General features: G+C 41.9%; 1 protein-coding gene across 1 annotated transcript in view; it reads right to left on the bottom strand.

The window, feature by feature from the left end:
• rin2a (Ras and Rab interactor 2a) overlaps positions 1 to 15,186 on the bottom strand; it is a 30,692-nt gene extending 15,506 nt beyond the window's left edge. The window contains 5 exon segments of the mRNA XM_084471030.1: positions 1,354 to 1,465; positions 3,361 to 3,580; positions 3,958 to 4,061; positions 7,669 to 7,780; positions 14,977 to 15,186. Of these exon segments, the coding sequence (XP_084327156.1) occupies positions 1,354 to 1,465; positions 3,361 to 3,580; positions 3,958 to 4,061; positions 7,669 to 7,722 (490 nt within the window). The 5' untranslated portion in view covers positions 7,723 to 7,780; positions 14,977 to 15,186.
• Between the last annotated feature and the right edge of the window lie 1,063 nt (positions 15,187 to 16,249).

The following is a 16,249-nucleotide window of genomic DNA, read 5'->3' as shown; positions in this document are numbered from 1 at the left end:
CGATCACGGCACATGCTGGAACCCGCCACTGTATCTGGGATTTTGGCAGGAGTTGAAAACAATCAGCGCTGAATGCCCAGTTATGACTACATATGACAATCTACACTGTGAGTGTGCAATGACTCTCTCTTTGTAACTTTAACCCATTGAGCCATTTAGCAGTTTCATTTCTTGCATGTGAGGCTAGGAAACACCAAAGTATCCAATCACAATTAGAGTATTGAGAAATATATGGGTCTGACGTTTCCTTATAACTTCATTAAATAGAGACGATCTAAGTTACAACCAGCCAATGGAAAAGCTTTCTAAACGCAGTCCTATTTTTGCCCCGTCTGCCAGACTGCTTTATAGACTACATGGGATTTCCCTAAAGTGAATACATATGCTGTATTTCTTCCATGGACCAATTTAGCAACAGTGTCTGCACATCTCACACACATTTTTAATCTAGTATATAAATAGGAAGTGACAGTTACAGAAGGCAGAGGAATGTGAACACACAGGTACGCATGTGTTTAGTGTAACTCTCTCAGATGCTGGTGATCAGATTCAGGAAAGTCCCACCTCTGAAGGAAGTATTACTAAAAATAGGAACAACACTGACGACTGTAGGAATCACACAGCGGGATGGGGTATGCTTATCGATCTGAAGGTCAGACTACACACACATGTCATCCATCACTTCTGGAGGGGAATTCCCCCCCAGGACCCATGATGCAAAAACATTAATAGAAACATCTTTTCCACAGGTATTTCTTGATAAATGTATTGACAACAATATATAAGCTCTCTATATCGACTCTTCTTCGGAATTCTCAAAATCTGTGAAGGGCTATGAGTGAATCATCTCATGAATCATCTCACTTTTCAGAACCTGCCACTTTTATCTCTCGTTTCATTGGTCCAATCTAGTGGTCATAGGTCAGGCTGCGGGGTGAGGTTGTCGACGTGCAGTTCATCAAAACACAATCTATCTATCAATCAATCTTGATTGTGGTAACACAGCAAAAGCAATAAAGCAACAGTTATGACCAACATCAACATTGTTGTTTCCACAACAGTTAAAGTATGCTTATGGAAATCCCCTAATTAAAAAAAAAAAAAAAGTAATTGTTTTTCTTTTTTTAAAAACCTGCATGGTAGCTTTTCTGTCGCAGCTCTTTAGGCCATTAAACATGGCAAGCTACAACTCAATCCGTCCACCGATTATTTTGCACCGTGGGCGAATCTGAATTGTTGGATGCTGCAAATGAGACAACTAACATAGTGCAGCTTTATATTTAGATATTAGACTTCAATTTTAGACTTTTGGCCAAAATAATACATCAATGAAGACATTCCCTTGATACTCACTGTATTGGCTCTCTTTGATGAGGAAGTCTTTGATAGGTGGGCCTGAGTCGCTGTCCAAGCGCAGGGATATGACCTTCCTCTGCAGGCTGCTCGACTTCCTCACCACAAATGTCTGTGAGCAGACCAAGAGGAAAAGTACCCATAAGTCGACCTGCTAATCTCCCAACACTTCAAAGGGTTTATTGTCCATGTCTAGCTATGCACCTTGACCTTGGGGCCCCCGACCCGGTCTGTTAACATTGTCTTACATTGTCTTACATTGTCTACTGTAACCCGGCCAGCGACTGTAAGAACACCTTTTGACCGATGCTGATACCGTGGATGCTATGCTATTTAGCATGGTTAAAACATTGCAGTGGATGCATGTAGCGTCTGTGCCATGGTTTAATTAATTGATGATTAACGTGGCGATGCGTAAGGTTTACTTTTACGGAGTAAAATTATGACTTTTTAAGTAACATGATCTAGATACATCTGTAAAACATGCTGATAGCTATAAACAGCAAAAATAACTTACATTCAATTCACCCTAGACGTGATACTGATTTTTATTTTTTTTAACCTGGCGAGAAATCTTGTCTTTATTTTGCTTGCAGTTACTCCAGGAGATGAGTATATAGGAGTATAAAAGAGTGTAGAGGAGTATATAAATACTCTAGCATACCCTACCACATGGCACTAGTTATTTCTTGCTTTGGCAGAGCTAACTATATGTCCAAAAAAATACCTCAGTGTAAGTTAAAGCCAACGACAAAAAGAGTGGTAAAACCAGGAAAAATATTGGTGAATTTTTGTCACAGTTTTTTGAGTTTTGACACGACTATAGTGTGTTGGCTTTGACTGCTGACTGTTATTGGGTGAGTGTGAACGACAGATGCGCAAGTCTTACACATCACTTTAATGTTATTAGGTCATTGCCATACGACTGCCATCTTCTCATGTACCATTTAAACAAAAAGTACATTAGTCATTCATACTTTGCACGTGACGTCACAACGACTGGCTGGCGGGCAAGAACTCCAGCAACGAAACCTAGTAACCTTATTAGGACGTCACCACTTTTACCACACAAATGGTCCTTAGGTTCCTCTCAGTCCAAATACCGCCATGATGGAAAGATTAGTTAAACGGAAGCATTTGTGCCAGGCATACACATGGCAAACTGACAAATTAGACATATTTTTGTACAGAATCTCCCTGCTTCTGAAATGCGCGAACATCTCCACCCAGCGCTCATTCCACTGTGCAGATTAAATCACGCAGCATTCTGTAACAGCAACTGTGTGATCATCCCTGCCCTCACACATTGTTGAAATCATATGCTGGATGCTTTAATCTTTCTATGTGTTTTTTAGTGAATGATCAGGCTATAATAACACCACATTGGCTATGTAATCGCGGACAAAAGAGGACATTTCATAGTGGATGGTGGAATAGTAACATTCACCTTTGCTTTGATTATGAAGATATTCCTGTTTTTCACCTCCCATACGACAGCGTTGTTAACCCATCCGTAGGCTTTAAATTTTTGTGCGGTATAAGGTGACGGATTCTCTATGAGATAAATGTAAATATCTCCAAACTCCAAGTCTGGTAGAGTCTTTGCCAGCTTCAAAGCAATGAATACATCAGCGGGTGTTGTGTATGAATCCCAAGTTCCGAGTATGTTTATCTTCTCTTCGTATCTAATTTTAACATTTTTGGAAATCTGCAAGGCTGCAATTCCCCTGGTTGGCCGTTGTTCGTCGCCATTTTGCCAGCTTGTTTCCCTCCAGGTATCCATGGTAGTCACGTGACCGCAAAGTATGAATTGGACCATAAAGTCATAGTTGACGCCTTTATGTGTATGGGTATTTTTTTTGGGGGGGGAAATAATCATTTTAGAATACATTTTAGAACATTATGATAAAAGATATAATGTCATTATACCGATATTTGAATGCAAGCCTCTATGTTACATGAGTGAATGACTTCAGCCTGGCTGACTTCCTGCTGCCCCCGTCTCACCCCAGGTGCCTGGCTCTCCAGGAGGCCTGCGGCGTCCTGGTGGCTGCGGCCCAGCTGCAGCCACACGGCGTGGGTCTGGGACACTCGGTCCAGCATGCTCAGGCGCCGGTGCAGGGAGTCGTAGCCAGAGTCCCGGGCCCCGGCGGGCCCCGCCCCCAGGCCGCTTGACGGCTGCAGAGGCGGAGCCTGCAGAAAGAGCCCGCCAAGTTCCCCGCTCAGCCTGTAGATCCAGGAGGGACAATAAGAAAGTCGGAAGTAAGAAGACGTAGTGAAACCTTCTGGATGGACTTTAACGCCTTTCTAAATCGTGATAATTGAGAAATGTTGGCTCTATCTCACACTGTATTGTATATTCGTTTATATATATTATATTATTATATTATATTAGTATCAGTGACGAACTGTACAAAGAACACCATTTTTTATTTATTTTACATGTAATGTAAATGAAGATAAGTCAACCACTGCTTAAAATGCCATGCCATAAGTTGATCACTCTCTGGTTACTGTTCAGTCACATTGCATTCTGAAACTGAAAATGTTGAATGCCGTGTCAACAGCACCCTCTGCTGGTGGACCAGATGATTTCTTGCTTACCCGTGAAGACTGTCATTGGCGGGGCCTTTGTCTGACGACTCCGATGCCCGTCTCACCATCTCCTTCTTCAAGGTCCCGATCTCCAGGGCGAACGAGTCAATGAGCTGCGAAAGGTAAAGAGAGAGAGTGGACCGAACATGAGGTAACATCAACCATTCACAAAAAAGTCTGGCTGTTTTGTTACAGTGTAACTAGTTCAATTCATCTGACCACACGTAGTATTGGTCCGAAACACATAAAACACACAATTTATCAATGAAGAAAACAGCTAAATACATTTAATCATCTTTATTTGAGGAAAATACCAGGTTGTAAATGTCCTTTCAGATAGAGGAGGTTAGATTATCTGTTGTCGACAACAAAAGAGGCCTATAAACAAAGCATCAAAAGAGAGGAAACCCCCTGCAATACTACAGCCAGCTCTCCTGATTCAAGTACAGCCGGTTTCCTGATCACAAAGGACCAGCGACCCAGTTGGCAACAATGGACAGACCGAAGCAGAGACAGTAGTGATTCATCTGGAATGAAAAGACGTCAGAAATGGTGTGTCGCTGGTGTGTCATCTAGGCAGACCTGGCCACAGTTATTACTCTCAAATGGGGTTTAATGCAATATTCTAGAATATGTTGTGTTTATTGTTTATTATTATTTATTATTGTGTGACCACTAAGTGAAGATGAACATTCAATTTGGAGAGAATAATAAAAAACATAACGTCAATAATCAAATATTGTTAAAATGCAGTTTTTTGAAATGGAAACTAACTATTGAGGTAAATCTCTAGGGGCAAAAACCGCCTTGCAACATTGCAGAATGTTTTACTGCTAATGTTCTGCTTTCACCAAAGATTTGACAGTCAGCAAGCGTACAACAAAAAGATTGACTCTGTCGTTTCTCAACACACTTCAAATAAATAAATACATAATTCAGCATTCCCCTGACGGTGGTTGGCAGCCATTTAAGGATTTTCTTCCAAACAGAAGTCTTTATACCTCCACCCTACATCTGCTGTCTCACCCGACACCCCAGTGTTAAGTGAGGGCTGCCTGCGGCCATGGCCTCGTATTCACCCCTCCGCGAGATCCGTCTGAGATGTGCTGAATCAGCCCCTTTCTCGCCAGTATTCTCCACGGGCTCAGCTCTTTGTCAGCCCTCCAGTTCTAACCACCCAGTGCTATTAGTTACCACCTAAATAAGCCCCCCCCCTCCCACCCCCTGCCCCGCTCCCCTGAGCCAGGGAAGCACCCCCACCCCTCAAACACACTCACAGACACACAAGTCATTCATGCACACCCCAAATAAACCATTGCTGCATCTGAAACCGGCCACTGTTAACAGACTCGGCTTGTTTTCCCCTTTGTTGACTAGGGATTTGGGACCAGAATACAGAAAATAATAGAGACCGGGGTTGTGAATCAAGCAAGTCAAAGCATTAACTTCATCTTCATCTTTTTTAGACTTTTATTCCAGACGAACAAACCTTTAGTTTTTTGTTAAATAATTTTTTTTTTTAAATTTGTTAAGTTGAATGAGCAGCAGTTTACACTGACCAGACCGTTTCGTTTTTGATGTGAAGAACCAAGTTGAATTCCCTAAAATGTGTAACCCTGATAGACAGACACAGCCTCACACACACACACACACACACACACACACACACACATCACATTTGTTTGTTTCATTTCCCATTTACGAGTAAAACGTTGAGCAATACACTGGCATGGGAACACTCGGTAGACCAGGGGACATAGTAGCAGGCCTGTGACTGTTTAAGACTTCCCAGGTCTGGATCGGTGAACACCTTCTGATGAAATCAGAGATAAAACTGAATGATTCACTCGCTTGAGTAGTTTCATGCCAGTATGACGCCATTTCTTAAGTTCTGTTTCCTCTGTCTTGGATGCTCATCCAGATTAATTTCCTAGAAATGCAATCACATTTCTAATAGCCTTTCGATTTTGGTTCGATTTTCAGACAGGTGTGTAAAAGTGTGTCTGTGTGTGTCACTGACCAATACAAGGCCCACAGGGACCATGTTGCATAGGGTAGCAGCCCATTGACTAAAATCACATTCTGGCACTTTGTTCCATTATGCTTATGGAATCCACAAACATCTGCTTGGGTGGATGTGAAGGCGGTTATGTGTGCAATACACAATGGAAGAGGACCGCCTTCCCCGAAAGTGGACAGGTCGGATTGAGGTTGCAAAAAACACACCCGTGTTGCTCACCTCGATCAGCACACATGAACAACACGTCTGTGTCAGTACTTGTGTCTGTTCCTGGAGCTTCTTTCTCATGGTTTCTTCAAGAGACAAGGCGGTTCTCCTCGACATCCAAAGCTAGACTACCCTCCTCCCTGTAGTTTGTATTAATGTCACCATATCACCCTCTTTTATCACTCTCCCTGCTGACAGTTGCCATGTGATATATATATCACATGGGTATATATACATATATATATATATATATATGTATATATATATATATATAGCACAGCTGATAAGCAGCAGGATGCCAGGCCTGTTCTCGAGGAAATGTCCTCAGACAAAAAATAGAAGTTAGCTCAGACTGACTCCTGTCTCTGTCTGCTCTTCATGCTGTTTATCATTACGTACGTAGAACATTTTCTACGTTCTACATACATCAATTCTACGTCTACAAGTTATAGTTAAGGATGATGCAAAGGTTAACTTATCTTCAGAGAGGTTTTATGAGCAAATTGTTTCTCGTTTCTTAAATTTACAATAGGCATTTTCATGGAATAAAAATAGTTAGTTGGCTAGTTGGTAAGATATTTTACTCTTAGAATGGTTTGCCACCAGCCCCAGACTATAAATCTTGGGATGATCTCACATTAATTTTGGATTTGGATGTGGTTTAATTGAGACTTTGTGACCCCAGCATAGGCTTGTCAGAGACGGGTCTCTCATTATCACAGCGTCTGATCACAGGGTGAAGGTTCGCTCCCCACCCAACCCATTATAAATGGCCTGATTGACAGGAATGGGTCTTTGGAACCGTTTGGTGTACGATGCTGAGCAGCACTTCTTAGACTAACAGCGCACAGATCATGACTAAGCACACGCCTCATCCAATGAAATAGAAGAATGGAAAGCTTTTATTGTCATTATACACAGTACAATGAAATTCAGAAAGCAGCTCCTCAAAAGTGCACAATGAGAGCTCCATGTTGCATTTGGTCTGGAAAACAATAACCCACATAAACATCTAGGTTGTTTGATGAAAGAAACAAGAGGGGGACAAGCCCATGAAAGGGACTTAATGGGAATTTAAAAAGCTGTCATTACAGTATCTTTTGTTGGATTTAATGATCAAGTCAAGGCTCCATCTCCACCTCCCACCACCTGGAATACAAACTGGATAAAGCAAAGAACAAAGAACAACAAGAAAAGATTCCAGACCGCTAAACTGACACCCAAGCCTGACTCCAGTTCCTCCCTCCCTCCTCTTTTCTCACTAATGCGCTCCGCTCTCATTTGCGTTGGGTCCCTCCTTTCCATTAATTCAACTAACTTGTGGGTTAGACGTCACGTGACCGAGTATTTTTCAGTGTACCCTGCACAAGCAAACCGGTGACAGTGTTTTAGTTATGGCTTTGACTAAGGACTTTGTCATTAGTCATCCTTTAAGTACACTTTTGAGTATACTTAAGGGGGGGTGGGGGGGGGGGGGGGGGTCCTGAGCCTACCTTGAAGAAGCTGGCCCTCTTGCGTTGGGGTGGACTGAGTACGCTGGATGCCATGATGTGGTCTTCACTCCACTCCGATGCTGTCCCCTCTTAACGTTGGCTGCCTGGGCGCCTGAGAAAAGATAGGATAGGAAATGATACTGCAGTAGTGTGATCCACAGAAAAACCATCAAAGTAGGTCTGCACAAATGTGGCAATCATCTGTATTTACTTTGACTAAAATATAGATCCTCAATTATTCGAAAGCATGCTTACTATCCATTTAGTTGCCCTGAAATGCTGTTTGTCGAATGGGGTGCATGACGTGCAAAAGAGTGACAATAAGTATTTGTATATTTGTAAAGTGTGGCTTTAATTTGAAAGCACTAAAACAGTCAGGCAATAGTGTTCAAGCATGCAATACAACACAGCTGTTCTTGGGCAATTGCCATGTGTGCAATGTGAAGATGGAACGTCTGTTTGAAATGCAGCGAATTGCCACTACCAGCATCAAATGTGTTTGGTACAGACAGGCCATTTTCCAAAACATGAATTCTAAAGCCGCGTTAACCGCCCCGTCGCTTTTGGTGTGAACGCAGCATAAAAGTCAAAAACTCTGTTTACATGACTTTGTCCCCTTCCGCTCAGTTATACCGCCGATCTTTCTCTCAACACCGCAGTGTTGCTCTGTTAATTTCTGGCAACAAGTAGCATGCTCCCCCCGACCTCTTATTGCCGTTGGGATTCTGGTGAAAACACTCTGATTTGAATAACAATAAATTAGTACTAAATACACACGTGCGCATATACATGGACACAATCACACACGCACACACAAACGCACAAACACAGGCACCCTAAAAATAAAGTACCTGATTAACTAACAGCAACAAATGTTTTGTAGAAAGTGGTGAATACCAACAGAAGTGCGCGTTTATTCAATTGCGAGAGGGTGTTCATTTCAACAGGAGCTGCACAAGGGCAACCAAGACAACATATAAACACGTGCTTCATAAATCCCACAGCGACATAGCCGGTCAGGCTATTGTGTGACAGGAGTAGTAGGCTAGTCTATGCCAGCACACACTCACAGAAACCACACGCTCTGAGGCTGTCCAGGGAATTTGGGAGGGGGGGGGGGGGATAAGGAAGGTTGGAAAAACAACACCAGATCACATTTCCATGTTTTTCGGTGGAAAGAGAGAGAGTCAGAGAGAGTGAGAGAGAGACCGACCGACAGAGAGACGGACACACTCTTGTGGGCTACTGAAGGCATTTCTTGGAATATGGGGGAACAAGTGAAGAAAACAGTCACAGAGTGGGAAAAGACACAACTCTCTCTCTCTCTCTCTCTCTCTCTCTCTCTCTATCTTTCCCTCAGTCTCTGGGGGGGTACTCTTTTCTCTTCTGAAACATCCTGAGGCCAATCCATCTTGACAAAACAACATGCTATGCCGTAGGCGGTTCATAGTTAATTTCTGGTAAACAGAGGACCAGTGTTCAGTCAGAGCAGGTCAAACTATACACTATTTGGCTGATAATTTCGATGTAAACACACACACACACACACACACACACACACACACACACACACACTATGTCTCTCTCACTCTCTCTCAATTGCAACTGTTGTTGTTATTGTTTTGGTCATGTGTTCAAAATGGAACTAAAAACACTGTTTTCCCTTTTTTTTATGTGGGGAAGTCATAACATGTTAGCTAATCACAAGTGCTCACACTTCTTAAGGTAAAAATGTCTGACAAATGTACTTATTGAAGGGATAAAAGAGTCTAAGCTAAATGCCCTAAATGTAAATGTAAACAACGCAGGGGTTCTGTCTCAGAATCATTGCAATGTTCCTATGTCATTTTTCACAAATCACACGTTTTTGCCGGGCCATCAGCATCGTAAACCCAGAATGCACTTTGGCATTGGGAGTGGCCATCATGTCCTCCATACAGCTCCTGAGGCATGGTCTGGGTCAGGAGGAAACGGCCTGGTAGCCACTGATAACTGAAGTGTTCACCAAAGTATTGGCCAAAACCCTTAATGGTTTCTTTTCCTGTCTTTTTTTAACTTAATTTCACCTGATTTCACCACTGGTGAAGCTCTACGGCTCTGCGGCCAGCTCTCTTTCACGAAGGGAAGGTGGAAGTTTGATCGCCCATGTGGTACATTGCATCACAGCATTCTGCCAAAGGTCTAGCTAGCTTACACAGCCTGCTATACATATCGTGTCAATACATTTGATTAATTTATTCAATGTATAACTATAGGATTGACAGAATGTTGCCACCTGATCTTAAGAGGGGGTAGTGAAAGTAATTGTGGTTAACATAACAAAATAGCCCTCTGAAGCAGAATGCGGGAAGCCTGATTGCAAATAACGACAAATTGCAAATAACGAAAAATAAACTTGTTAGATGTCTTGAAACAATGTGTTAGATGTCTTGAAACAATGTGTTAGATGTCTTCAAACAGTGTGTTAGATGTCTTAAAACAATGTCAAAGGGTTTTTGTTAGTTTTATTCATTCAACATGTTTACCCCTCAATCACCACCTAAATACAGCAAATGATTCTATCCCAGCCCCCAGTGTTAGGGCACGTTCTCATCCAATCAGGCGTTGCGGTGCTTGCCGCATAGGCTAACTCCATGGACATCTTCCAGTCTGATCGCAGTCTTATGTGATCGGCCACCGCAGAATGACTTGGGGTTGCGTTTCCCCAAAAATGTATTTTGTTTTAACTTTTCGCTGCAGGCATGCTGCATCTTTTTCACTATCCCATGCAGCCCCCATTGTCATGCAGCTTAAATGCACGATCCCCATTCAAGTGAATGGTTGAACTGGCGTTTTCGCCTCAGCTCCTGATTCAGTGTGAATTGGCCCTTAGGCCCCGGCTGAACAAGACTGCTACCCTACATGTTCTGACTTAATGTGGTCATTGATTAAATCTTGACTGAAATATAAATGTCCTCTTTAAAGAAAAGGAAAGACTTCAGAATAAAATGGCTATTACAGAAGTTAAAGAGACGAAATTGAAGCAAGGATGTATGGCGTAAATACAAGAGTACTCACATGCAATCACTATGCACATTCACACACACACACACACACACACACACACACACACACACACACACACACACACACACACACACACACACAAGGCTAGTGTGTGTTATGGGGCTCTTAGTCATATCCCGTCGGGTCAGAGGAGTGACAGAGCTCACAAACAAGTAGACAATCATTCATGCATGTCTGGTAGGAAGAATATAAAATGTGGAGTGTTAAAGTTTATGTGTGTGTGTGGGTGTGCATAAAATATATAGAAAGAGATTAAAACCAAGAGAAACAGAGTGTGTGATGGTGACTAATGGTGGGGAGGGGGGGCGAAGACTATGACCAAATATGTCATTATGTTGACATATTACTCCTAGATTGACATCTTGAAAGAGTCCATGTCATAGCTATGGGGGAATTCCACTTGCCAACGTTTCCTTCCCTGCAGTAATTAGTGAGGAAACTTTTCTGGTATTCTAGCTATGTTGCTAGTAAGGTATACCAGTTTGTCAAGACTAAGAACCATACTCTTAACTCAAGTCAAGGTCTTTAATTGACCAAACGAGTGGTGTAACGCAGGTAATGCTGCCCAATTAAACGATTGTGGCAAAGCTGTCACAAAAGAGAAAAACACTAATATCAGCAGCAATATAACAACAGGAAAAATATAAAACCAATGTCAATAGAATATGAAAGCTACAAATACAAATGATGGGTTTCAATATTGAACATTTCATACGGTACTTTTTAACCAGAACATACCATTTGAGTAACCATATTAGAGACTACAGTCTATTATGCTCTCTTTGGAATAATGTTTTTTTATGTTTTTTGCCTTAAGCTTTTCAGTTCTCTGTAAAGTAAACCAAAATTAACTAGATTGGCCAGGCAATTTACCAGCTATCCCCCCTAGATCAGTATGGAAGACTTTTTTCTAGATTACAAAGACAATGTTCTAACCAAAACAAACTAATTCATGGAATGCATTAAAGAAGAGCTCATGCTGCTGTCACTTTCTATTAATGGTTAAAAACCAAATAGCAATTTAAATAGGGCTTAGTGTGGACCATCATTTGCTAAACAAAGAGTGAGGAATTAGAAGACAAAAGAATACAGAGATAGAGAGTGTGAGAGACATAGAGACAGAGAGTGAATAGTTGATGCATAGGCGTTGATGTATAGGCTTTAATGTTCCCCCACATTCCCAGGAAACGCAACAAACCCAAACTATGTCTACAGAAGCAAAAGTAGGTTAAACGCGCACGGTTTATGCTGTCTCGATGAGGGCGTGCCTTATGCCAGGCTAATAAGCCCCTTACTAATGAGTGCTTACAGCCAATATAATATTAATTAATATTCTGTTACATTGTTTGATGACATTGAGGTTTAGTTGATGTCAATGAATTAAATGTTAACCAAAGTTTAAACTGTAGGTAAATTATTCTAAAAATGTTACATACAAGTACAACACTTGTATGGAGTCCATGTCTGGCGTAAATGTGGTGCAAGGTCCAAATGGTCGAAAACTATGTCAATTACACACACCTTTTTTGCACACACATGCATGCACTCTCTCTCACACAAACACACACACACACACACATTTATTTTCTCTTTCTCTCTCTCTCTCTCTCTCTCTCTCTTACATTAACACACACACTTTCTCTCTCTCACACACAGACACTCTCACTCGCTCACATACAGACACTCTCTCACACACACACACACACACACACACACACACACACACACACACACACACACACACACACACACACACACACACACACACACACACACAGTAACACTCTCTCTCTTTGGCCTTTGGAGGAAGGAGAAGGAGACAGAAAAGTTGTACCTTGTACACTACCCCACCTGTTTAAGTGTGTGCTGTTCTGCAGAGAACAGAGGAGGACTGAACCCACGTCTACAGGCAATGGGAATGAACCCACATACCTCCAGAGAACATCAATTGGGTTCTCCATTGAATACATGCTGTGTGTGTGTGTGTGTGTGTGTGTGTGTGTGTGTGTGTGTGTGTGTGTGTGTGTGTGTGTGTGTGTGTGTGTGTATTGGGGGGGGACTCATAAACTCACTCATAAACACTACAGATAATTTATCCTTTCAACTTATCCTTGTCTTCATCATTTTAGACATTGATGTTGGCCGAACCTCACCCTGCCACACAAAGAAACACATTCCCTCTCCCTTTTGATATCTCCCCCAACACACCTCCCCCTACACACACAGAGCCAAAGAGCTGGAGATTGATGATATTGTTTGTTGAATATATTCAACAAATCAAATAATCGTTTAGCCTAGGAATGAAGATGTAAGGCTTTTGTGTGTGTCTATTTTCAACTCAGTGGCTATTTAACAATCCAGAACCCAGCTAAATGAATCAAGCTGCTCAAACCATTAGAGAAGTGCAACCAACGTGCCCACTCGCCAGTCTTGACAAACAGACTTGCCTTGTCCACTGTTTGTTTTGTGTGGCTCGGGGACGCTTGAGGCAGAAGTGGCAGATGAACCCACATTTGTGTTGTGATTTACCGACAGCACGTACCTCACAGGCTTTGGGAGACGCAGAGATTCTTTCTCCACAAAATGTAACCTATCTCTATTATACATGTTGGCAATAGCATGCTATACAAACGATATGGTTTGTGGTCCCTGCAGGACTAGGCTTAGGACGGAGACGCCAACTTTCAGAACACCTCTTTATTACAACAAATGGAATGAATGAACTGTTCACTGCAAAATACATTGTTATTACTTTAGCAGCCACTCCAGGCTGATTACTTCAGCACTTAATAGTGGAGGTCCGCAGTTGGTCTTTAGGTCAAATGTGTAGGCCACTATTGTAGCTGACATGCACTGCTCCTAAACGACAACTGCACACATGGGAGACAGATGGCATGCATATTTTACCTGCTATGTTAATTTGTGACAACGACATTGAGACCAACATGGAGCAGATCTAACATAGACAAGTTGAGGATCTTCGAGTATACGTCATATTTGTACGACACATTATCTTGACATTGTCAAGACATTAAATCAGCCTTAAGTGCTATAGTGCAGCTTCTAGGGCATGGGTCTATGGCTACCAATGCCATTCACATTAAGTCCTTTCCTGGAGACCTACATGTTTCCAAAACACCCATGTATCCTTCCCTCCCCGTCCATGGAGAACAGGCTCAGTCTTTCAGGGCACAAAAGACCCAGGAACATCTAATCTGCTAAACCATAGCATCAACTCTGGAGAACACAGAATACTATGGCTGGACAATGTAACAACAATATCCAATCACATGATGATTATTATTTGTTACATGCAAATTGGAGGACACAGGATTTGTTTCTTGATCTTTTTAGCAAGAAACAAAGGTTTGAAAGTCACGTAATGTTCAAACACTCCACAAAGTCCGTGGAAGTATGTTAGGATTGAAAATCCACGTCCACAGAGGAAGGATGATTTAATTGTTGCATGTTGCAGCAATCATTTTAAACTTTATAATTATAGTCGCAATATGCAACAATGAAACGAACACAATAAAATGTGAGAAATGCATCGGCCTAACTCCTCCTAACCTAACAACCTCTTGAATTCCTTGTTACTCAGGTCACAGCCCACAGGCTGCGGCAGTGCCAGCCTGCTCTCACCCCGGCTACACCAGCAGCGCTTAGCACGGTCGGTCACATATTTCAGCGGAGATTGTAAAAAACTGTTTTGGCACGCAGCACGCAGAAATATGTCTACTTTGTGATTTATTCAGTTCTTGGTTGGGCCTATATTAGATCGACTTAGGAAATCGACGACTACAACAGCTCTGTTAGATATATTTGAGGGAAAGCAATTCCCATAAAATGGAATTATGATCGTATGGCTTTATGTAATATCTTCCCGTGCACTTAAAGGAATCACTGGAACTTGTTCAACTTGTTGAAATAAGGCCAGCCAAACTTCCACTCCGGGGTATAATCGGATGCATTTGTGCGTTTTCAAGCTCTTATCATCATGTGCCTGCCCTGAACCCGCACTCTGACGTCGAATAACAGGTGGTGAAAAACTAGTCCGGCGAGAATCTATGTGTAAAACTTGGAAGAAAACTGGAACAAGATGCCATAATTGGGGTTTGGCAGTCCCCTAGATGTATGTGTGCAGAAAACGAAAAACACGTTTGCGAACAGACACATAGGTGTAGAGTATCAACCAATATGTCGTGGCAAACTGTCAACACAATAGAAATCCCTTTTAGTTACCTTTGCCGGAGTGTAGTGAGACAACTGCTCGCTTGATAGACGAACCCCTTTCTGTCCCGTCGACCAGTTGGATTTAATAAAAACATTATAGCTGCACTACTGGTGGAAGTTTTCATGTTGTACTCGTTCCATTATAAAATATATATATATATATAAATTGATATGTAGCCTAGTTTCTTTCTTGAAGAATAGTCCTGTCGCTGAAACGATGCGGCTGCTGCTCGCTGTACTGTCCTAAACTCTGCCTCGGTGGTTCCTCCTCCTCCTCCTCCTCCTCCTCCTCCTCGGCCCCGTGTCTCCCCCGCCTCCTCGCCCCCGCGTCTCCCCCTTCCACGGCGCATGGGAGCTTTGCAAAAGAAAACAAAGGGAAGCGTAGGCCTACGTTTCACAGCACGTCACGATTACACACTTGTATCTTTCGATCCACACATGGACACGTTATACTGAATGGTCTTTGATCACAGAAAAGAAATGTAATGCAACATTTGTTATTTGTTTGAAGGTGAATGTTTTATTTTTATTGCGTAGGACTATCTTGAATTCAATATTGTTATAGTAACATGATTATTATATTGTAATAATATAGTCATATTGTGATATATATAATTTGACTCTGAATTTGACAGTTGTGTATCTTCTTCAATAGCAGATTGTCCACCACCAAAATACCCCCATTGAGAAGCAAAATACACCAAGTATCACTTGCTGAATTCATCAATCAAGTCAATACTAGGGTAAAACTATGACTCAAAACAGTTTTCCAAGCAACTCCCTGCATGTCCAAATTGTCAGTTTTCTCAGTGTAGTTTCTTCTGTTGAAGGAGGAATGATAATGTTGGGATGCAACTTGCAAGTGATTCCACCAATCCGGCCTGGATGAATGCTTCTTCATCACAAACAAATTATTTAGCATTTGATGGCACGTCACTCATGGGACTTTGTGGTAGAGAAACACTGCCAACTAATGGCCAAAAGAACCATAAAAAAAAAAAAGTTTACTTTTTATTTAGTCAAAATAAAATGTAATGCTTCCTGTATCATCGTGTGTAAATATTAGCACATTATACAGCTTGAACTGCGTGTGTAGTTTCAGGCTAGAACACTACGTAAATGTGTGTGTGTGTGTGTGTGTGTGTGTGTGTGTGTGTGTGTGTGTGTGTGTGTGTGTGTGTGTGTGTGTGTGTGTGTGTATTGCGTCACCAAGTGCTATCTCAAATGATATGTGATATATATAGACATTAGCAGCAAGAAAGGCTAAAAAGCAACTAAAAAT

The sequence above is a fragment of the Micromesistius poutassou genome (assembly GCF_964030765.1).
Source record: "Micromesistius poutassou genome assembly, chromosome: 7".
Classification (NCBI taxonomy): Eukaryota; Metazoa; Chordata; class Actinopteri; order Gadiformes; family Gadidae; genus Micromesistius; species Micromesistius poutassou.
This window is presented reverse-complemented; position numbering and strand designations above follow the sequence as displayed.